General features: G+C 40.7%; 1 protein-coding gene across 1 annotated transcript; it reads left to right on the forward strand.

The window, feature by feature from the left end:
* The first annotated feature begins 202 nt into the window (after positions 1 to 202).
* On the forward strand, positions 203 to 24,353 carry LOC106007505 (protein PTHB1). The gene is made up of 5 exons (XM_087210643.1): positions 203 to 559; positions 6,058 to 6,180; positions 12,225 to 12,375; positions 16,142 to 16,206; positions 24,104 to 24,353. The coding sequence occupies exons 2-5, from the start codon at positions 6,069 to 6,071 to the stop codon at positions 24,292 to 24,294; spliced, it is 519 nt and encodes a 172-aa protein (XP_087066769.1). The 5' UTR covers positions 203 to 559; positions 6,058 to 6,068; the 3' UTR covers positions 24,295 to 24,353.

Here is a 24,353-nt window from a genome sequence, read left to right on the forward strand (position 1 = left end):
CCAGCAGCAATCAGATTCCAGCAGCGGCCCTCTCTGAAATCGTCTCCGCTTTCCGATCCTCCGCTGCGCTAGACTGCAACTCCCAGGCGGCCTCGCGGCGCAGCGCCCTCAAATACGGTGGACTGCAACTCCCAGGCGGCCCCGCGGCCCCGCGTCTGACTTGCGCAGTGGCGTCCGCGGTCGGTCGCCCGGACAACCTGGAGAAGACGGCTAGGAGTTTGGTGGCTGTAGGCATCCCTCAGGCAGCCGTGCGCTTGGTGCGGCACCTCCTCCCCGAGTCCTCCGTTGCTTCCTCCGTGTGAACAGCGGTACTTCCTGGGTCTCCCCTGTCTGTCTCTGAGGGTGACCGCGGCGTCAGCGGCGTCTGGGGACTCTCGCCAGCTCCGCGGGGCGGCGCGACTCCCAGTGGGAGCGGGGAGAGGGTGGGAGGTTGAGGGGTGCTCTTCTCTGCACTCCCTTATCGCTGTCTGCTACGCCCGGTCCCCGTCGTCGTTTCGGAGAAAGTCTTCGGACAGAGTTCGCGAGAAAGCGAGGTGGAGTCAGTTCTACTCCGCGTTAGGTAAGAAGCGCGGATGAGGGAAACTTCGAGATCGTCGTCTTTTCCCTGCTTTGTATACAAGACGCTTACGCGTTCTCTGAGGTGTGCAGTGGTTTGGAGGATACGGGGCCGGCTTCTAAGGAGGGATATTTGCATCAAAGCAAGCAAGTCTCGAGCACCAAGGGTGTTGATCCTGCGAGCGCCTTGAGAAAGGGTGCGTTTTAAGAATTTGATTGCAGACGTGGCGCGATGCCCGAGCGTCCGCAGGCGATTTTTCAACAGGTCTAGGAGCCAGTCAAGAGTTCCCAGCCCATGGCCTCAGCAGAGGCCACACTAACATCCTAATGCTTCCCGCAGTAAGATTACTGCTCCCCTGCGCGTTATTTTGCAGACCACAGCAGTTTCCATGAACTAAGCTGATTTTATCAGCACCTCCTCCCAATCAAGTTCTGCAGCAGACTTGCATTGCCTGGAGAAGTTTATAGATTTGTTTGGTATCTTTTACTTTAAATATGAAATAGTATCTCCCACAAGCACACGTCTTATATGTACACACACATGCACAACTGGAGAGAAAACTAGGTTTTAACTAAAATCTGCCAGCATTCAAAAAGAGAGAGCGAGAGCGAACTGTTTGTTTAACGTATTAGCAGTATGTAAACAGGATGATTTCTGAGTTACTTGTTATGGTGAAGAGCCTGGAAATGTTGTTTGGAAGACTTAAGAGATTTTGTTCTGAAAACAATTTACAAGTTATGAGAGTTTAAGAGATTTTTTCATTATGTATGTATTTTTTCATTATGTACTGTATTTACAGCTTTCATTTATGTTTACATTCCACTTTTTTTTTTTTTTTTTTTTTTTTGGTGGTGGTGGTACTAGGGATTGAACCAAGAGCCTCATGCATGCTAGGCAAGTGCTATACCACTGAGCTATGTCCCCAGCCAGGGTTGCCCAGGGTTTCTTTAAAGTTGCAATCTTCCTACCTCATCCACTGAGTAGCTTTGATTACCAGTGTGTGCCAGTATGCCCAGCTGGTACAGCTTCTTCATTGAAATACTTATTGCAGAAAAAAAATCCAACAGCAATAATATTAAGTTTTTAAAGTGTGTAGCAAGTCTCATCCCTCAGAACACTTTCAATTATATACACATATATGTATATATTTATTTTTGGTGCTGGGTGTTTCTTTCTTTCTGGTTTTTTTTTTTTTTTTTTTTTTTTTTTTTTTTTTAGTACTGGGGATCAAACCCAGGGCTGCTTTGCTATGGGGCTACATCCCTATCGCTCTTTAAATTTTATTTTGGGCCAGGTATGGTGGTGCACACCTGTAATCTCGGCACTTGGGAGGCTGTGGTAGGAGGATCGCAAGTTCAGTACCAGCCTGTGGAGTAGCAAGTTTAAGGCCAGCCTGAGCAGTGTAGTTAGAGCATGTCTCAAGACAAAACTAAAATATAGAAACAAAAAATTTCCCCAAGTTATTTTGACATGAGGTCTCTTAAGTTGCCCAGGCTGGGCTTAAAGTTGGCAGTCTTCCTGTCTCAAGTCCTGGGGGTTGAATCCAGGACCTTGGAGGTGAGCACTGCTATGATGAGCACCTAGCTGGGATCGTAAATTCAGCACCAGTAATGATTTAAAGGGATAGAGTTTAAGAAAGGACAATGCTTATTTGTAAGGAGGAAGAAGCAGAAGACAGCTGCACTTAAGAGGGAGGAGGGGGTTCCAGGAAGATGGAGCCCCCCTATTTGTCCCTGGCTCATTTTAGCAGATGATAACGACCCTTCCCTCTTACATGGGTAACTGGAACTTGTTATAACCTGATTGGCTCCCTGGGCTGTCTTTGGAGGGATCCCAGGCCACAGGACCCTAACTAGGCACCCCAGCCTATGTGTACATTTCTTTTGGTGGGCTTTGCTTGATTTCTTCCTGCTCTTTTGTGATGTATAAGTTGAGGGGGAGCGCTTATAGAAACATGGCTTAGTGATTAAGTAAGGGGATGTGTGTGTATCTAGTGCTGTAATATAGTGACCCTAGAGTGAAAAAGTATATATGTATATTAAAAATGCTTTTTTAGGTCTGGCTTCTCTCTTCCTGTCTTAGTCCTTTTAATTGTTTGAATCTAAAGCAGAGGCAAAAGCCGCTCTTACTAAGATTTTCTATTAATTTCTTTTAGCTTAATGAGGCCCTTATTGTATTCTTTCCCTGCCTACTGACTGCCTTTTCCTACACTTGTATATAAGCTCTACCACTGACTGAGCTCTACTCGCGGTCTTCAGATAGTTTTTGAAAGTTATTGGAACCATGAAGTTATTATAAAACATTCCTGCCAATTAATAAAATTTTCATTAAAGAGGACGGGGTATATTTCAGAGGTAGAGCCATGTTTATCGTGTACAAGCCCTTGGTTTGATACCCAGCACCACACATACACATAGATATTGCTGCCAGCCTTTTAGACATCTCATTTAAATTTTAGTCCAGAAGCCAAATTGGCATCTGTAATTTTGTTTTGCTCGAGCCTAGGCCCTGGTTTCAATCTACAGTCCCACCACCAGTACTGCATTATTGCTACTAGGTTCTCACTGACATTCACCTGACATTGACTGAGTACTTGCTGTGGGTTGGGCACTGGTTAAGCAGTTGCATGTGTTAGGCCATTTCATTCTCTCACAGCCAAAACAGTTGGGAGACAGACGATGAGGGGTCATCTAAGGTCAGGTAACTGGAAGGTGGAGTTGAGGCTTGAATCTAAGGCCAGCTGGCTTGGCTCCTCTGCTCTTTTGCCTTTTATGTCTGTTATTGAGACTCCCCCCAGCACTGAATCCTTGTAACACCGCCTTTGAAAGCAGTATCCTTCAAACTCTGTGTGCATTTGCCATCTTTCCTGGACTGGAAGACCTGATTCCTGCTTCCTGAGATTTGATGCAACACCAGGATAATGTGGAGAAAGCCCAGTTCCAAGTATGAACAACAGCATCTGAGTCTTTTCCTCCTAATTATGGAGCCTGTCTTTAGACCCCTGCATTCCTCACACAGCTTTCTTTGGGTTTATCTTCTATTCTCCTTCCATAGTGTGGGACTAGCTCAGTGAGATACTAAAATAATCTGCCTCTGCTGGGGAACCTAAATCTAAGGAGTGTTGGTGTGGAAGATAATGTGTATAAATAAGTATCGGAAACTAGAAAGAAGCCTGGTGTGGTAGTGCAGGCCTGTAATCCCAGCGACTCTGGAGGCTGAGGCAGAAGGATCTTAAGGTCAAGCCCAGCCTGGCCAGACTTTGTCTTAAAAGTGTGTGTGTGTGTGGGGGCACTGAGGTGTAAATGAGTGGTAGAACACTTGCCTGGCAGGCACTGGCCCTGGTTTCCACCTACTTTGCCACAAGAACAGCAGCAGCAGCAAAGCTACAAAAAGCTGTCAAGTGACAGGAAGAGAAGTCTGCAGCTTTACCCTAAGGGGTAAAGAGATTATCTTCTATTTTCATTCTAGGGACTCAGAAACCAATTTTTTACCTATTTATGTGTATGTACATGTTAACATCCTCTAATTCTTGCTTTCTACTTATCCTCTAATAATGTAGTCAAACATTTTAGCTTCTGTTCAGCAGTTTGAACCCCAGGTGACAAGAGAGTTTGCATTAGCTAAAGGTGGCTCTTTGCCCAGGGTTGTGGAGGAGCCACCTGGGTTTAGCCACCACTCTCTGCTAATTGATTCAGATCTCTGGGACAGGTTTCTTAACCTCTCTATATTCGGGATACCTGAATGATAGAACCCATGATTCACTTTGTAGCTGTTGTGAAGATTAACATAGGACACTTAACAAAACGTTTAGAAACCTCCTGGCATTTAGTAAGTGATCAGTAAATATTAACTATTATTTTCCTTCACATGAAAGGAGATAGCAGTCATTGAACACTTGATGTTTGGTTTTCAGTTTTCGTGTACTTACATCTTAGTGAGGAACTGGAAATCAACATTGAACATCAAATGGATAGGGTATAAATAAAATACAAAACCAAGTTTCTCTTTTTTTGTGCTACTTGGGATTGGATTGGTGTCAGGAATGATGCTTTCCCAGCTCTTTTTGTTTTCTGTTGAAACAGTGTGTCACCTGCCCAGGTGGGACTCAAACTTGGGACCCTTTTGCCTCAGCCTCCCTCAGTGCTTGGATTTACAGGATTGGGTGTGGCCAACACACCCAGCTACTAGTTTCTTAGGTATAATTCAAGGCAGTTAATTAAGGAAGAAACCAGTTCATACATATTTGCCGTAGAGAAAGATAAACTTGAGTCATTTGTACAAAAAGGGTTGCACTTTGAGATCATAATGTTAAGTGAAGTAAATCAGATAACAAGCTTAAATATCATATGGTTTCTCTTATATGAGAAACTATATATAAAGTGCAAAATAAAAAGAGGAAAAAGATAAAAGTTACTGTAATGTAGCAAGTACAATTTATTTAAAAGTAATACCTTGTTTTAGTATAATTATCTTACATGTTTTATGTTTTGTGGCGTATTCATCTGTTAATCTGCATGTAAGATAATTAACCTTGTAAGGACTGGTAAACAAACAAATCTGATGCTTGAAAAAAGAGGGGGCCTGGAGAGGAAGGGTAAAAGATTGAGATGTGTTATATACATGTACCAACTCCCCACAATGAATATTAATTATTATACACTGCAATTATTATATACTGCATGTACTAATAAAAGTAGAGAAAAAAATAAAGTGAACTTTTGTAAAATTCCAAGGTATTTGATGCTGTGCTATAATTTAAAAAGTCCAATATGAATTCACAACAGTAACTCAACATAGAGTAGGGCTAGGATATGTTCATTCTGACACACTGGTAGTTAATGGTACAAATGGAACTGCTAACTAGTGTTTCTGGCTCTTTTTTGGTGTTAATTTCCCTCTTCCATTTTGCTTTTTTTAAATTGGAATGACAAGAGGGAGTGAATGCTTTTTGAGTACCAGTGATATACCATTTTCTCTGCTAGTTATTTGATTCTTATGATCTCATTGGATCTTTTCAGCCACCTGTAACAGAAGATGCTGCTGTTCAAATTGAAAGGAAGTTAGATATTTTGCTAAGGCCTATGTGCTCATTAGTACTGGTAGGTTTTAAATCTTGGTCCTTGAAAGAATATTTTTCAGATTTCTTTGTGCACTTCTTTCCTAAATGTCTCAGAAGGTAGGACTAGCCCTATGTAAATGTATAACTAGCCCAATTTACCAGTGGTATTGAAAAATCTCTGCTTCATGTTCTATCCATTTGGATTTGTGATTTGATATATGTGTATAAAATACAGGAATGTTAAAGTTAATATAGAAGTGTTAACCTCAAAAGTATCCAAATTTAATTTGCTGTGTCTTAAGAGATAATAATTAATTCATAATGTGAAGTAGTGTTTTTTTTTTTTTTTTTTTGGTACGGGGATCGAACTCGGGTCCTTGCACTTGCAAGGCAGGTGGCGCAAGAAGTAGATTTTTATTAAGAATGAATTCTTTCTTTTTAGAGTGAAGGAAAATGTCTTTATTTAAAGCCCGCGATTGGTGGTCTACTGTTCTGGGAGAAAAAGAAGAATATGATCAAGGCTGTTTGTGTTTGGCTGATGTTGACAATAGTGAGAATGGGCAAGGTAAGCAACTTCTGGCTTTGCAGTGTTTTTTTTTTTTTTTTTTTTTTCAGTGCTGCAGATTGAACCAGGGCTTCATTTATTTCTATTAATGCTTCTTACTGGGATGCCACCAGTGGATGACCAGTGTGCTGAGATATTGTTCCCCAACCCCTAGTTTGTGGCCAACTAGGAGCAGCTTTCTCTGTTTTCCCAAGCAAGTACTCTATTTCTGAGTTGTATTCCAGCCCTTAGAACCATGTATCTTGGGGCAAAGCTTTGAAAATAGCAAATAAAAACAACTTGCCTTATTAAATATGTACTTTATAGAACATAATTAAACTGTTATAATTACAACATTCATTCATTCATTCGAGTCAGGGTTTCATGTAGTCCAGACTGGTGTCAAGCTCCCTGTGTAGCCCAGGCTGTCCTAGAGCTGCCTCAGCTCCCTAAATCCTGGGATTACGAGTGTGCACCATGCTCGACTTAGAAATTATTTACGTGAAAAATGATGTCCTTTTAAAATTGGATCTGAAAGCTATTCATGTCATAGTGAAATTATGCTAGCTGTGTTTGTGGGTAGAAAACAGTTGTCAAATCATTGTTGTCACTGTCATAATACTGAAACCACTTCTTGTCCTATTCTTAAATTATTTACTCCTCTTTGGATCTTCATATGTTTTAAGTTGCCTTTAAAAATGTTTAGTTATACATCGTTGACATGAGATTCATAAAGGAAGTCCTCAATTTAGGAACATTTGAGTTGTGAACTTTTACAGGTGTACTGTATAAGACTCACTTTGTTGGCTTACAAACAGATTTGATTTATGAACAATTCTCTTGGAGCAGAACTTGTTTGTAAGTTGAGGACCTAATGTATGTATTTTAAATCATTTATAGACATGAGCTTTATTTTCTAATCCAGATAATCATTGGCTTCTTAGAAAAGAAGTTTCATATACCTTTTCTTTTGCTGAATGTTGTAAATATTGTCCTCTTACACTTTTCTTTATTCTGTTTCTCTTTATTATAGTTAAAACAGTAGGATCTGGGGAAAAGGTGAAAAGAGAAAATTATGTTGGCAAAGAAGAGCGATAGCTCCTAATTGACATTTTGTACCATGTCAGTTATTTCTGAAGGGAATCAGGGCCCTGCCTCAACAGGCCTCTGTTCAGAGGGCATGTATAGAAGGTTCCTCAAGGATCATTCATCTTGTCTCTGCTCAGCTGTTAGAGCTGTGATTCCCAGTGTTTGGCCACATAAGAGATGCACCACAGAAGTACCTGCCAGAGAGGACACCTTCAAACCCACTGCTGCCCAGATTCTCTGTAGCTCATCTTGGTTGGAAACTGATTGTCTCAATAATGTGCCATTGCTCATTTATTTGTTCATGCTCCTTACTGTGATGCCACCAGTGGGTTACCAGTGTGCTGAGGTATTGACCCCCCAACCCGTAGTTCATGGCCAACTGGGAGCAGCTTCCTGTTTTCCCAAGCAATGTAAAACAGCATTTTTACTTGTGTGTGTGCCAGATAGATAAAATATTGATCACTATTTTCCAATATGCTGAAGTGGTTTTTACATATGATGATTATCTATTCCAGACATAGGAGATCTTATAAGATGGTATTCTCTGTGGGTAAGAGGGGTGATAGGGGTCAGATATCTGCATTTTGAGAATTAATTAATTCTTTCTCTCTCTCTCTTTTTTTTCTTTTTTGTTTGTTTGTTTTGAGCCAGGACCTTGCTATGTACTTCGGGCCAGCCTTGAGCTCACTATGTAGCGCGGCCTGGTCTGGAGCTCATGGTGATCCTCCTGCCTCAGCCTTCTCAGTGTTGGGATTATAGGCATGTACCACCACGCTTGGCTGCATTTTGAGAATTTCTAAAGTTGAATGGTGGTACTCCAAAATTTGAGAATTATTATTGTCACTCTTATGATGTGGTAGGTTGATAAGGACAGTTTTGGATATGTTCTGTTTGAGGTAGAAATCCCAGGTATACAGAATAGAGGTAGAGATTTGGGAGTGAGGGCTATGCTGTTTCTATTTGAAGCCCTGAGAATGGGTGAAAGTGCACAGGAAGGGAAGTTGGAATAAGAGAGAGGGAATTTGTAGGGTTGTAACCTGGAAAATGCAGGCAATAAAGGAGGAGTATGGGGGACTGGTCATAATTGATTCCGAGCAGGTTGGCAGAGGCAAGTGAACCAGTTGGGCTGGAATCTGGGAGGCAAGGGTTAATGACAAGAGGACTGACAAGTGTCCCTGCAAGTGGTTCATTACCATCCCTGATGTGGGTGGCTGAATCACTAGCATGGTAACAAGATCTGGATCTGCAGAGAATGAGACTGAGTGGGAGATGGGGAGGCTGTTTAAAGCTCTCTAAAGAAACTTATTTGTGAAGGGATGATAACTGGAGGACAGGGTCGGGTCAGTGTATAGGATAGAGGTCATGACTGACCAAGCAGGGATCCTGGGAAGACTATCAGTGATGGGATCAGACATGCAGATGGAAGGGTTAACTGACCTTGAACAGTCTTTCTTTTTCACTGTGACAGAATGCAAGACATTAAGAATGAATACAGATGGAGAGATTGCAGGTATCCTGATTAACTCTAATTCTGTATGATCCATTGACTTTAATAGTGGCAAATTTGGTTATTAAATAGAGGTGTGCTAGGAATCACTAGAACTGCCTGTTTAAGTTTTTGATGTTGAATTTTGGAAGGTACCCAAAATCTGGCATGGGAGTGATACTGATTTCGATACTCTTCTTGGTGGGGAAACTGAGTTCTGTGTAGCTCTCCCAGTATCATATTCCTTAAATGTAAAAATCTGGGAACCAAATAGGTGATCTAAACTCTCAGAAATTGATGAAAAAAAAAGAATACATTGGCTTTGTTCTCCCACTGGATGAACTGTGTTAAAAATTCATGTATAAAAGGAAAAGAAAAAAAAATTCATGTATTACTAGGCTTCTGTAGTTGAGAATAACAGTGTCTTACTGGGGTCTAGAATTAGTACCTCCAAGCCCAATATTCATCATTCTTGCAAAGCTTAGACATTTCCTTTCCTGAGTCCACCTGGGGACATGACGTCCCATTCAGTAGGCATGCATGGTGTGACCACAGTGACCACACACAGTGGTTTCTGTGCTTTGAGTCTGTACACTGGTATACGTATGGAAACAGGCAGAAGCCAGGACTGTCTGGTCTGGACACTAGGGTTAGTCTTCTTTGTCACTGACATGGAATATTCATGGTTATAGACTTCAAAGAAAAAAGGCCTTAAAAAATGTGATAGACACATGGTAGTGCTTTCTTACAATTGAATATTATTCAGAAGAAAGGCTTAGTGTCTTTTTTCATTAAGTTTATTGGTACATTTTAGATATACAGTACAGTTACGTTCATCACTGGGATCTTGTACCTTTACATGATGTATCTTACTTCTTATTTTTTCCCCATTACCCTGCCCTCCCTTCACCCCCTCCTCCCTTCCCTATTTACAAAGACTTTGTTTCCTTTTTTTCCTTTTCTCATATTTTTTCTTTTCCCTTCTTTCCTTTCCCCTGGCCCTCCTACTTCTCCTGCTCCTTTAGACCTTTTCTTCCTATTTCACAATATCAGTTTTACATTTTGAGCCTTCTTTACACTTTTAGTTTTTCACACCAGAGAACTATTTGGTATTTACACATGTGTGTCCTATTTATTTCACTTAAGAGTATGGCCTCAATGTGCATCCACTTAGCTATAAATGTCTCTAGTTTGTTGTTCTTTATGGCTGAGTAGTACTCTATTTTATAGAAAAACCGCATCTGCTTTATCCAGTCTCCAGTTGATGGGCACTTGGGCTGTTTCCAAGCTTTAGCTATTACAAACTGTGCCGCTATAAACATGGGTGAGCATATATCGCTGTATCTCTGTGGTATGATTTTTAAAATTCTTTTGGGAAGATCCCCAGCAGGGGAATAACTGGGTCAAATGGGACCTCTAGTCCTAGTTCTTTGCGGTATCTCCATATTGATTTCCATAAGTGGCTGCACCAGTCTACACTCCCACCAACAGTGAAAAAGGGTTCCTTTCTCCCCACAGCCCTGCCAGCATTTGTTTTTGGTTGATTTCTTGATAGTACCCATTCTTTCTGGGGTGAGGTGTAATTTCAGCCTTATTTTCATCTGCATCTCTTGAATGACCAGTGATGTTGAACATTTTTTCGTATGTTTATTTGCCACTTTTACTTCTCTGGGTCTTTATATTTGGGGGAGGGGGGCTCTGATTTTTTTCAGTTCTTTATATATTCTAGATAGTAGACCTCTGTCTGAGGAGGCTTAATTTTTTTTAATGGTTTCCTGGTCATTTAATTTCTGGGGAATTCCGTATCAGTTAATTAATCACAGGTTGAACCCTAATCAGACTGTCAGACTGTTGAGATCTGGTTACTGTAATAGACCCTCTGATTGTTTAAAAAGTCATACATATACATTGTACTTCTTGGGGTTAGTTTATTACCATATAGCCTTGGTTGTCTTGACTTCCTCTTATTTCTGAAGGTAGGGCTGTACTGAAGTCAAATCTTGGTGATTTAGTGAGTTACAATGGGCTTTAGGGAATGACAGGATACAGGGAAGCTCAGTTGGGGGCATTTTAGAAAAATTTGGTGGCTTAAATCTTCTAAAAGTTTTCTAGGCTCTTTTGGTAATTTGAGACAAGTCTTATACTCTGTAGTTCAGGCTGCCCTTAAACCTTCTATATGGTCTAGGCTAAGCTTTGAATTTGTGATCCTCCTGACTCAGTCTCCTGAGTGCTGGGATTACAGATGCCTGCCAACATGTAGCTGCTTTCTAGATTCTCCTAGTAACTCCATTGTAACAGTGTAATCTCATTCTTTCTGATCAGTGTCATTACTTTTACTTGGAAACCTGAAGAAATTTGTTAAGTCACATGTTACTGTGGTCTAAAACGCGAGGAATGCATTTCTGAGGAGATGCTCAGTTCTTAAGTGCCCTGATATAAGTGGTAAGAAATTCTTTTGGGGGCTGAGGATTTAGCTCAGTGGTTCCGCCGCCTGCCTTGAAAGTGGAAGGACCCAAGTTCGATCCCTGGTACCAAAAAAAAAAAAATTCTTTTGGCAGGGTTCCTGAGTCCCTGACTTATTCTTTGCTCTAACTGAAGATTTGAGGTTCAAATTTATTATTCACTTATTTTACATTATCTGGTAACTTTAGAAAAAGCTGTCTTACATAGGGTTTGGCATTCCTCCTTCCTGTCGATTGGCCTGTGGAAGCAGCTGTCTGGTCCCCTGGCGTTTCCTTGCAGTGAGCAGGACCCTGGGTGACTAGTAGTGGTAACTTGAGTAATCTGATACCATACATAGTATGGACCCAGTACATACCTAGAATATGGACAAGAGTCTTACTGCTTTGTACCCCAGCTTAGCTCAAGAACCAATTCCAAATACCCTTGCAGGACTTGGTACCTGCAGTTTATTCTCTGGTGCTCATTTCTACATCAGTTACTCCTTCACCCCATTTTTTGCATCTAGTGACAGAGATAAATGATCAATTTACATAAAGAGGAGATTGGCATGAGAGTGAGGTAGTGTCCACAAATGCCTACACAGTTGAACTGGCCCCACCTTAGTGGGGCTTCAGCCTGAAATTCAGGTGTTGGCAGAGCCACACTGCCTCTGAAGCCTCCAGGGTTTTTTCTGCCTCTTGTAGCTCCTGGTAGTCGCAGGCCCTCTTTGGCTTGTAGATGCATCACTGCTGTCCCTGCACTTTGTCATGTGGACCTCTTCAACCTGGGTGTCTCTGTCTTAACATGGCACCTACCTGCGTCCCAGTTTTCTTTTCTTGTAGGACCTGACTAGAGTGTTATCACATGCCTAGTTGATTGTGTCCTCATTTTATCTTGTTTATATCTGAGGACCTTGTTTCCAAATAGGATCATATTCATAAATACTGGGAGTTAGGACATCAACATATTATTTTGGTTTTTTTTTTTTTTAGTTTAATATCAAAGAAATTTTTTTCTTACATCATTTTTTAACAAAATCTCTCTACAGACAAAATAATTGTGGGCAGTTTTATGGGATACCTTAGAATTTTCAAACCTCGTCCTGTAAAAACTGGTGATGAAGCTCAGGCTGAAGATCTGCTTCTAGAAGTGCATCTACGAGACCCAATTCTTCAAGTGGAAGTAGGAAAGTTTGTTTCGTAAGTACAGCCCACTAATCCTGGCATTGCATGTGCAGAGTGTCAGTGCCTTACTGTGTCACTTCTGTGGATTGTTCAAAGAAGAATTATATGTATTTGGAGATTGTCATGCAGGTGTCCCTCATGTACTGAGTGCTTTTTTATGTGGAAACTTCTACATTTATGATAGAATCATTTAGAGGCATTTTATAGTAACAAACCGAAGATACCTGACATGCTAGAGTCTTAAAGGAAAATTGCTAATTTCTAAAAATAAAAGAAATAGAATGCATTTACTTAAAGAGCAAATTGCCCAATTCATGTGTCTATTTAAATAATTAGCCATAATGTCAGATGATTGTTACATTTTGGCTTATAACTTCGAAGTTTTAAAATGAATTATTGAATAGAGTCCTATCTTAAAGAAAGTCAGTTTAACCCACAAAATAAATCCTCTCCATACAAGAAATTTGTTTTAAAGTACTTCATTTTTAAACCTAATTTATTTTAGAAAATTATTAGTTTACACCGTAATATGTCTACTTTTTATTTCCTGATGATATTGCTGATTTTATTTTATTTTCATACATGAATTACATGAATTGTCTTAAAATTAAGCCTGTATTTCTTAATCTTTTAAAGGTATTGTGAAAAGTTATCAGGTAGTCAAAGTTGGTTTGTTTGCCTCTGTTTTTGAGTGCCCTGTGTCCTCCTAAATCCGTTTAGTGCCCTGAATTCTGAACTTGGCTCACTCCATTTGCTCATCATAATTGACTGGCCCCAAGTACCATTTGTTCAGGGGTCTGACTTCTGTTTGGAAAGCATCCAAGTCCTCCAGCACATTCTCTGTCCTCTAGTGACAGCTTTATCTTGCTGGGAAGTTACAGTGTGGATGCCTTAGCCGGGGCATGAGGTGAGACTTTCATATGTAGGGGGAGGCTGGACTGGGGAGCTGTGCGATGTATAAGGCTGGTTATCTCTACTCCATCTAATAGCAGCTGATGACTGGGTGCTGTGAGTCAGTGGTCTCACCCTGTGACAGAGTACCTGAGTATAACTTAAATGAGACAGGTTGCAGAGTTTTCAGTCCATGGTGGGCAGGCTCCATTACTTTTGGGCCCAAGGGGCTGGAGATTTAGCTCAGTGGTTCTGGCACCTGCCTTGAAAGTGCAAGGTCCCAAGTTTGATCCCCAGTACCAAAAAAAGAAAAAAAGGATGGGTGTGGCAGCGCAGCATATGCCTATAATCCCAGCACTTGGGAGACTGAGGCAGGAGGGTTGCTGTGAGTTCTAGGCCAGCCTGAACTACAAAGGGAGACCCTGCCTCAAAAAACGAAAAAAAAAAAAAAAAAAAGAAAAGATAATAACTTTTGGGCCTGTGGTGAGGCAGAATCATGGTGGAGGAAGCTTCTTATATCATGGCAGCTAGGAAGCAGAGACTGTGAGAAGCTGGAGAGGGAGGGGCCAGGGACCAGATGTGGTTCTCAAGCTTGTGCTACTGGACATGTGCCCTTCAGCTCAGCCTCCTCCTGAGTTCCCCTCAGCCTCCTCCTGAGTTCCCCTCAGTTCTTGTCAGTGTCATCAGATTATGACCCCCTTTGTAAGTCAGCTCACTGGAGGGTAGAGCTCTATCATCCAGTCACCTCCCAAGCCCCAGTTCTTGTTTTTAAATTTTTATGAGTCTGTGTTTTTAGTACGTAATGATAACACTCATTGTGGGGAGTTGGTCCATGCACATAACATATCTTAATTCTTTCTACATCCCCTTTCCCACCGGTCCCTCTCCCTCCATCTCTAGATCCTCTTCTCATTTGCAAAAGATCTCCATTTTTCTTTCTTTTTTTTTTTTTTTTTCATTTTGCCCTTTAATTTACTTATATTTTGGGTTTCTCATATAAGAGAAACCATACAATATTTAAGTGTGAGACTCTAATTTATTTACTTAACCTTATGGTCTCAAGGTACATCCATTTTCCTACACATGATTCAGCTTTATCTTTATTTATGGCAGAGTAGTACTCCATTTTTTGTAAATACCACATTTTAAAAAATCCATTCATCTGTTGATGAACTGTTTCAGAAGTCTCATCTTCTGGGGGACATTTTAGAGCCAAACCAGAACATGGCACATAATAGGTATTATAGACTTACAAAGTAAGGAAAGAAAAGGATTCTCACCTCTAAAAACCATTTTTACCTTTCTCTTTTTTTTTTTTTTTAAAAGTGAAATACAGTCAGCATTCTGTAAGGTGGTGTTTACATGCAGTTCTCATCTTTGGAATCACTCATAGGAAGGGGAAGAAGTTAAAGAGTGGATGTTCTTGTTGGCTGGTATAAATGTTGTCTTAAAAATCTTATCTGCAAGGCCAGTGTGGTCAGTACTAGGGGATAGAGAAGCTGGAGCTCAAGTGTAAGGTCACACAGCCAAGTCTCAGACCCATCACCCATTCCATATTCACTCTCTTTCCATAACATCATGCTGTTTTCTTGAACATAAGGGAGAGTTGTTTTGCCTGTCCAGGTGTATAAAAACTTTTCTGAAGGTATTATCAAGTATATGATAGTTGTGTATAGTTGCATTTTCTGGTAGTAGGGCAAATGATCAGTATTTACATACGCATCATATGAATAGTGTTTTACAGGTATGATCTAGTACAGTTCTAATTTTGTACATGAGATGGTAATACTCTGAAACATTAAACGTGTTTAGTGAGGTGCGCTGAGTCAAGCCCGATCTAGGTCTTCAGACTTGAATTACAGTCCTTGTAGTTTAGACAGAGCCTGTACAGAGATCGCACACTGGAGGCCTGCTTCACACGTAGATTCACAGTGCTTTAAATTGAAAGAGCTGCCAGCATCTAAGTACCGGAGGTTTTGCATAAAATCCCTGCTTTCTGGCTGCTTTTTGATTAGTGTCGAGATCTGGTCACAAGCCCAAAACCAAGTAAGCCACCTTCTGAAGTCTGGCCTGGCCACCAGTTAACCGCAGCCATTCCCACTCTGTAGCCATTAACACCCATCAGCTCGACTCTTGACCGTGAGTGTAGGGGTTTGTAGCCGATACCCTGTTTTTGTCTGGAAACCACTTGACATGGACTGGGAAGTGTAGTGGGAAGAACATTGAGATTTTACTGAATAGTCTCAATACTTTAATAACATTTCAGACCTAGAAGCGACACATGCCTTTTCCTAATAATGATGAGCATTTATAGTGCTTCAGGCTTTATGAGGTGCTTACATGATTGTGTTTGATTTAATTGAAACCTTATTTTCAACAGGCTCAGGGAGGTTCAGTGACTTACCCAGAGTGATAGGTGAATTACAGAGGCAGGACCATCCTGGGAGCTTCCTACTGTGGGACAGTCCTCAGGCTCACTCTGTCTTGGAAGCTCCCTTGTTTCAAGATGAAGGCAGAGTATTTTCTTCCTTCCCCTGTCCCTTCTTCCCTCCCTCTTGCCCTTCTTTCTTTCCTTGCCTTACATTCCTTGCTTGACAGGGTGACTCTCATTGAGTTTTCCAGGCTGGCCTCCAACTTGGAATCCTGCTGTCCCACCTTCCTGAGTAGCTGGGGTTACAAGCAAGTGCCACCATGCCTGACAAGACAGAGTATTGAGCTTGAGGGATTGTCTGTTTGTTGTTAACTTTGTTTTTCAGCTTAGAATATTATCAGGTGTTTTGTTTACTTACAGTGGTTGTAGTTGTGAGATCTTCTTGAAATTATTTTGTAACTCTTTGGTTATATCTGAAACTAATATTTAAAACCTTTGAAAACTTTCTCTATTTTTCAGAGGAACTGAAATGCTTCATTTGGCTGTGTTGCATTCTAGAAAACTTTGTGTCTACTTTGTCTCAGGTAAGAACCATTTTCCTTCCTAATGTGGAATTTATATTACAAACTGGGCTTCTTTTTTTTTTTTTTTTTTTGGTACTGGGGATTGAACTCAGGTCCTTGTGCTTGCGCAGCAGGCGGCAAAACCACTGAGCTAAATCCCCAGCCCTGGGCTTCTTAATATAAAGTAGATATTCCCTAGTCCTGACTTGTTAAAGAATACAAAATAGTCTTTGATCAGTTTTCTTGTCTTTGTTAGTATTTTCCCATCATTCATTATTTTTTCAGATTGTATTTTCTTGTCTCCTGTTTCTTTCTGTACATTTTTTGGCCGGGGTGGGGGGTACCGGGGATCGAACTCGGGTCCTTGCACTTGCATCTTTCTGTACTTTTATTTCTAGCAGGTGGTTCCTTCTGTTCCTTTCCTCTCTGGAATTGTGTCCAGGATTGCCTAGGACTAGTAAAGGCCTTTTCTATGGACATAGGACCCCTCAGTCTTGCAAAATGTTCAGTAATAACAGCAGAATTCATTAGATGCTGAGTCACAGTGGCTGAGATGCATTTTCTTGGTAAACCTCAGGTGTTTTCTCTTTATGGTTCCAATTTCTTGGTTGTGGATTGTCTTCGCTTACCTAGATTGCAGGGCACTTAGGAGGCTTAAGGAGGTTTCATTCTCTGACATGCTTCTGTGGGGCAGCATTTGAGTTCAGCATTTTGAAACTTACTGAAATTAAAAGATAATTTTAACTTTTTAATATCAGTTATTGATATGTTTTAGTTCAGATGAGAGTTATTTCAGTGTGTTGCTGGGTGGCAGTGTGTCTAGTGATTCCAGACTTTTTCCCACCCAAAGAATTGGCCTGGACAGCCACTAAACAGGTAAACACAGCTTTTATTTAAAGTAAAGGAAGAAAAGGGAAAAAGAGAAGAAAAGAGAAGAAAGGAAGGAAGGAGTGAAGAGAAGAGTGAGAAGAGATCTATCCCACAAACAGGACGGGCCACTGCAGAAATAGGCCAGCAGGACAACAAGACTGAGTGGCAGAGAAGTCAGTGGCCACTATCTTCTACATCTTTCCAGATCTGGTCCACTGGAAGTTGCACCATCCATGCATCCTGGCTGTGGTTGACAGGTCGCATCTTGTTGATCAGCCTCTGTTCTGGCTCAGGTTACATCCTGTACTGTTTGCAGCCAGCCTGTCATGCCCTAATCTTCTGCCTCATATGGGTGTCAATTTTGGGGACTTTTATTATGGCTATGATAAAGCTAAGTTTCCGCAGGGCTACTCCATGTACAAAATTCCTTTTGCTTTCTTTGGGGATTTTCTGTAAGTGTTAGTTTCTAGGATTTGGATTGGTTTGTCTTATTCTCCTGATTTGGGCCTTCTTTGTAATTTCTCTTCGAGTGGTAATTTGTATGTGTCATCACTAAGCCAGCTTAGTGTTGTTCTCAGGCAATCTCTGCTGTGAAAAGCTGCAGGCCTGGTGGCCAGGCATATGATGTAGTGTAGACATCTGGAACATGCTCGTTGAATGGATGAGTGACACATTTCTAGATGGTGCTGAGACAGTGGGCGGTGTCTCTGTATCCTCTTTACCTCATGTGTGCTGTCCTTCCCCTTCTCATTGCCACTGTCGCATTCTTTGCTACTCCATTTATGTCTGAGCCTGATGGAGTGCACTCTTGCTTGTTTCATGGCAAAAGATGCTGCTCCTCCTATTGGTAGAGCACACGTTTATATTCCAGAATAAATGAAGAAGGTAATGTACTGGTCACTTTATTCATCCATCTAGATCTTCCGTTTTTGATCATAAGCATAGCTTATCAATTAATAATAAATGCTAGTGATCCATTTTCTACAGATGACTTATTTGTCTTTATTTATTTCAGAGTAGTACTCTGTTTTGTGTAAATATACTTTCTTTATCCGTTCATCTGTTAATGGACATATAGGCTGCTTCCAAGATTTAGCTATTATGAATTATGCTGCTATAAACATGGGTATACATGTACCCCTGTAATATGATATCTTTGACTCTTTTAGGAAGGTACCTAGAAGAGAAATAGCTGGGTCAAATGGAATTTCTGGTTCTCATTTTTTGAGGACTCTCCATAATGGCTGTACTAATTTACATTTCCACCAACCGTGTAGAAAGATTCTTTTTCCCTACAGCATCACTAGCATTTATTATTTGAGTTCTTTGATGATGGCCATTCTTTCTGTGGTAAGATACTGTCTCAGTATTGTTTTAATTTACATTTTTCTAATGGCCAGCGATGTTGACCATTTCTTTATGTATTTATTGGCCATTTGTACTTCTACTGTGAAGTATCTATTCATTTCACTTGTCCATTTTTCAATTGGATCTTTAATTTGAGGGGGATCCAATATTTTTGAGTTCTTTATATATTCTAGCTATGAAACTTCTGTCTGAGGAATAGCTGGAAAATTTTTTTTCCACACTGTAGGTTGTCTTTTCATTCTGTTGGTTGTTTATTTTGCTGTGCAGAAGTTTTTAAATTTGATATGATCCCATTTGTTGATTCTCGGTATTATATCTTGTGTCATAGGGGTTCTGTTGAGAAAGTCCTTGTCTACACTTACAACTTTTTTACTTATTTTATTTTCCAGCAGCTTAAGGGTTTCTGATTTAATGTTTTAGTTCTTTGCTCCATTTTGATTTTAGTTTAGTACATGGTGAGAGATATGGGTCTACACTCAATCTTCTGCATGTGGATATCCAGTTTTCCCAGCACTATTTATTGAAGAGGCTATCTTTCCTCCAGTGTATGCTTTTGGCCTCTTTGTGAAAGGTCAAATGGCTGAGGGTGCTTGGTGTTATTTCTGTATCCTCTATTCTGTTCCATTGACTCTCATGTCTGTTTTGTGCTAGTACCATGCTATTTTTATTGTAGTAGCTTTGTAATATAATTTCAAGTCTGGGATTGTGATGCCTCCTGCCTTGCTTTTGTTACTTTTTGTTATTCTGTGTCTCTTCTGGTTTCATACGAATTGTAGGATTGCATTCTTGAGTTCTGTGAAGAATGCTGTTGGTATTTTGATTGAAATTGTGTTAAATCTTTATATTATTCTGGAAATATGGCCATTTTGAGTATATTGGTTCTGCCTATCCATAAACAAGCAGCATATTTCCATTTTTTTGAGGCAGGGTCCCTCTATATATTCCAGGCAGGTTTTGAACTCACTGTGTAACCCAGTGTGGCTTCAAAGTCATGGTGTTCCTCCTGCTTCAGCCACCAGAGTGCTGGAATTACAGACATGCACCACCACACCTGGCGGTTTTAAAGTGCTTTTACGCAAAATTTTAAAATTTATCCATGTGTTTGGAGTTTTTACAGAATACAAATTCTAGTGTCATTTCATTCCAAGTCTGTTTAAATATTGACTGTTGAAGCTGGGTGTGGTGGTGCACCCCTGTGGTCTTAGTACTCTGGGAGGTTGAGGCAGGAGGATTGCAAGTTTGATCCCACCCTGGGCAGGTTAGTGACTTAGGACTGGGGATATAGCTTAGTGTGAACACCTTGAGTTCAATCTCCAGGACCAGAAGAAAGTCAGCCCTTTAATCCTGTGACTTTTTAATGTTCCTACCTGCTTTTCATCTTTCCTAATTCAGAGGGGCTGGTTTGATTGTGTGCAGTAGGAAATTTGTAGTTTCTGTAGAGATAAACAAGGGGTCTCTTAGAGATTCTGTTTCTTGGTTATTGGCATATAGAACTGTCTTTAGAGTAATGTGGTATTATTAAGAGCTAGGTTCCCCCCATGTCTGCTGTAATCACAACTGGTGATTACCCCAGCTTTTTGATAGCTCACTGATTTTACTATCATTTAAATTCTAGAAAGCCTACATCTCCTGTCAGGTTAGCTGGCAAATTTGTCATTTTGTTTCATGTTACATTGGTATGTGAAATCTATTGTTAGCATTTTCAGGGGCACAGAACTGCCAAATGCTTCTCCAAACAGTCCTCCCTGTTAATTTTTCCATTTTGAACTGTCAAAAGAAAACTTTAGACAGATTAAGTTCAGCAGGTCACTTAAGAAAAGAATGCTTTGGGAACTGGGCCATTTTCAAAAGCAGAAGTTGAGAGAACCTCTGTGCAGTGTGAACAGACAGTGTTTGTGGGCATAGAAGTGGAGGCCAGAACAGCTTGGGCACAGCTCAGCATCTGCCTTGTGTAAGCATGGTCTGGTCAGCTGCCCTCTGTGAGTGGCTGAAACCTGGCTACTGTGAGTGGTGGAGGCTACTCTTAAATAGAACTATCAGTTTGTTTATCTATTAGGTTAGTTTTTGCTTTATTTCATAGGAACTCAAGATATGGAGATATCTTCAGGCCAGATTTAGTTTTTACTGAACAAGCCCCATCCCCAAGGGAGGAGAGAAGGCTAGGCAGAAAAAGGAATAGGGGAGGAGAAGATCTTTTCTTTTCCTTTATCTGTTTTAGGTTTTGCAGCAGGGGCTTTGAACATTATACACAAATAATTTTGGATCCTGAGGATTAAATATCGTGCCTCATGCATGCCAAATGAGTACAGTATCACTGAGCTACACCCTCAGTGGCCCTGTAGATTGGCCAAAGACAAATTAACAAGAAGGAAACCAGAAATTTATTGAGATATATGTTGCATCTGTACACATGGGAACATTCAATGTGACCAACCCAATGGGGCATGTAGCACTTGGCCTTCAATACCATTATAGGCTAAGCAAAGGAAATGTATTTTGAGCTTCTAGGCTGGGAAATTGACCAGGAAAGGTATGGTAAAAAAGGGTTATATAGGAGCCAGGGATTTAGCTCAGTGGTTCCACCACCTGCCTCACAAGCACAAGGTCCTGAGTTCAATCCCTGGTACACCAAAAAGCAAAACAAAACAAGGAGGGCCTTCTTCATTGATGAATTAAGATGTTGCCTGTCAGTTGAAGGTTCCTTTGCTCAATTCAGATAGAAATCATGAATTGGGCAAATCCAGCTCTTTTATCAATCCTGATGCCAAAGGTTGTCACCAGTTAATGCTGCATGCCATTTTAGATACCGGTGGTTGTAGGTGTCTGCTATTGCCAGCCACCTCTGTTCCATGCCATCTTGTGCTGGACTCTGGCAGTCAGCTCTGCCAGATGCTGGTCTCTGTCATTGATCTTCATCAGCTGCTGTTCTCTGGAGCTGTTCTGGCTAATGGCCTTTAGTATTTATAGTTCTTTCTTTTATTTTATTTTATCTTATTTTTTAATTTTTTTGGTACTGGGGATTGACCCTCAGGACCTTGTGCTTGCGATCAGGCATGGTGCCACTGAGCTAAATCTCTGGTCCTATAGCTCTTTCTTTTAGAGCAACCACTTTGTCCACACTACTCATGATGTTAATCCCAAGGAGATTTACAGGACCTTCTGAGTCTACACCTGAAAAATTAGTCACAAGCAGATGTACAGGACCACCAGAGTGAGTCTTTGAACAGATCTGTGTTGCAGGATGGGGGATAGTGCACCAGAGGAGCCCTCCTAGACCAGCCCTAGAAGGGTGAGGGTTGCTGTGTCCATAGCCACAGCAGTCCTGTGAGTGGCCCATGTATAAGCCTGCTGATTGATCCATGCTGGTCTAAAGGCAAACCTATCCTGGGCCTGTTGATGGGTCTAAATTCAGTTCCACTTCTTTGTTTAAACTGGAGCCTCCTACAGTCAGTGAAGGCATCTCTGGAGTGGGAGCTGAATATCAAAGACAGCTGTCATGGCTGCTGCTTTACTGAGGTATGGGAAGGATGAGATGCTAATGAATGCATCTGGTCCCCCATTCATCCTGGCCACGTCAGGGATAGTTTCTCTGCCACTTCTGCAAAGAGGTGGCAGTGTCTGGGGCTGCTGGGTCAGGAAGGAGCACTACAGCTGACAGCCAAGTGCACTCCTGTGGGAGCAGCCAGGAGAAAGATGGATGCTACGTAACCGGGAGGACACTGAGGCCAATTGTTCAGTCCAACCTGGGGGTTAAGGAGGAGGAAAGGGAAGTGGAGGAGAGGGGTCAGAGAGCCACTGGCCAGATTGTGCCCCCTTCTTGCCCTAGAAGAGAAAGGAGGGGAGAGCCAAGCACTTCTCATCTGCCTCAGAATCTTCTTCCTAGTACAGGATAGAGAGATGTCTTTAGGAATGGAAATTTCCCATATAAATGGCAGTTTGCTTTACAAAGTGAAATTTGTGCCCTCCTTTTAGAGCTTTTCCTGCTTTTTTTCAGTGTTCTTTAGGTCAAAATACTCCATTTGCCAAAGAAGCCTGTTCTAGGGGTTAACACTCGGTACCTTTAGTGGAAGTGGCATAGTTTCTCCCACCCACCCTACTCCAGATAAGGTCTTGCTGTGTTTCCTAGGCTGGCTTTAAACTCCTGGGTTCAGGTGATCCTTTTGCCTCAAGTCTTGAAGAGCTGGGATTACAGGTGCGCTGTTCCTGCACCCGGCTTGGAGTAGGGTATTATTTTTCTTTTGAAGTGCTGTATTTTAGATGTTACTTTCTTCTGGGAACTTGGATTGACAGTACCTCAGGACAGTATAATCTTTATGGAGGGAAGACACAGTTCCCTGAAGGCTGCTAAATGGTAGACAATTAGGCATGGATATGTAGTGCCTGGCTCTGAAGACTTGCTTTGAGTACTGTCAGTTGTATGATTTGGGGGAAAACGTCTTAAAATTTTTTTTTTAAATTTAAGGTACCTGTATTATAAATTGAAGAAAAAGTATATTCTAACAATCTCAGCATAAATCCTTCTGGGAAAAAACTAAAACAAAAAACCCTCAGAACTCCAAATATATGACCATATGTAAATACACTTGTATTTAAATTGTTTTAATGATGGAATACACCCAGTTTGAGGACTGTTTCGTTTACATTAGGACAATTTAAAATTTTATTTGACCTTAATATTTTGAATGAATAAATAGCAAAGCTGCTTTTTTAATGGAAAAAGTTGCTTCTTGAGTCCTTTTCTTTCCCACTTTTTTTTTCCCTTGCAGTATTGGAGATTGAACCTAGAGCCTTTCCAGTGAGCTACATCCCCAGCCTCTTCTCATTTTTAAAAAAATGTTTTTTAAAAACTTTGAGACATAGCTTTGATAAATGATTGTTTCCCAGGCTAAGCTCGAATTTGTGGTTCTCCCGCTTCAGTCTCCCAGAGTGCTGCAATTACAAGCAATCAAACACCATCATGTCTGGCTTCTGACACTTCTTTTCATCTTGATCTCTTGCCTGAGCACTATTCTGTAGGTCTAAGTACTCTCAAAAGCCTATCACCAGAGAGTAAATACAAGTTAAGAATCTTTTGTCTTTTGGAAAGAACTAGAAAGTCATTGTAGCAAGATGACCTATTAAATACAGAGAACTTTTTGTTTTAAAGGAGATTCTTCATGGCTGACTAAAACATGTTGTCCTGCTTACTTGCTGAGGAAAGCTTATGAGATCTCTTTCTTAAATTAGGATATACTATATTAGGGGATTGGCTATTTTGAGAGTTGGAGCAGGAAAATTAATTGCTTTGAAGTGCTGGGATTTTTTTCTTGGACACTTTGAGTCATGTCTTTGTTGTTATTGTTTATAACACAAGGAACTTAACCTGATTTATTTCAAAATGAAGAAAAATTGTTTGTTATTATTTAAGTAATTACACTTTACTCAGGTGTATCTAACAAAAGTAGATACTAAAGTATTCCCCGGGGTAGTATTTCATCTAAAGGTGTCATCTAGCTGAGATTAAATGGTTTTAGCCAGTTTGGCTTTGTGTGTTTTCAGTATGCTAATTGTGCATAATGTTTTAGGGCTTTATTTAAATTTCACTAGAATTGAATTACTTAGAATTGATACAGAAGATGAGAAGTTAATGTTCTTACAATATAAAGACATACAAAGTAATCCTTTCATTTTTTCTCCTTAGGAACCTTGGGTAATGTGGAACATGGGAACCAGTATCAGATCAAATTGATGTACGAACATCATCTTCAGAGAACAGCCTGCAATATGACCTATGGGCCTTTTGGCGGTGTGAAAGGTAATCTCAAGGGTGCTATTCCAGGTGACAGATTTAGAAGATTTGGTCATTTTAAAATGGAGGGTTCTGTGGTTTGAATGTTAGGGAATTAAAATATTTCATTGAAAATTTTGTATCTAATCAGAAGAATAAAAAG

Source organism: Heterocephalus glaber, unplaced genomic scaffold (genome assembly GCF_053883595.1).
Source record: "Heterocephalus glaber isolate CG9 unplaced genomic scaffold, H.glaber_assembly_v1.0 deba00001168, whole genome shotgun sequence".
NCBI classification, from domain to species: Eukaryota; Metazoa; Chordata; class Mammalia; order Rodentia; family Bathyergidae; genus Heterocephalus; species Heterocephalus glaber.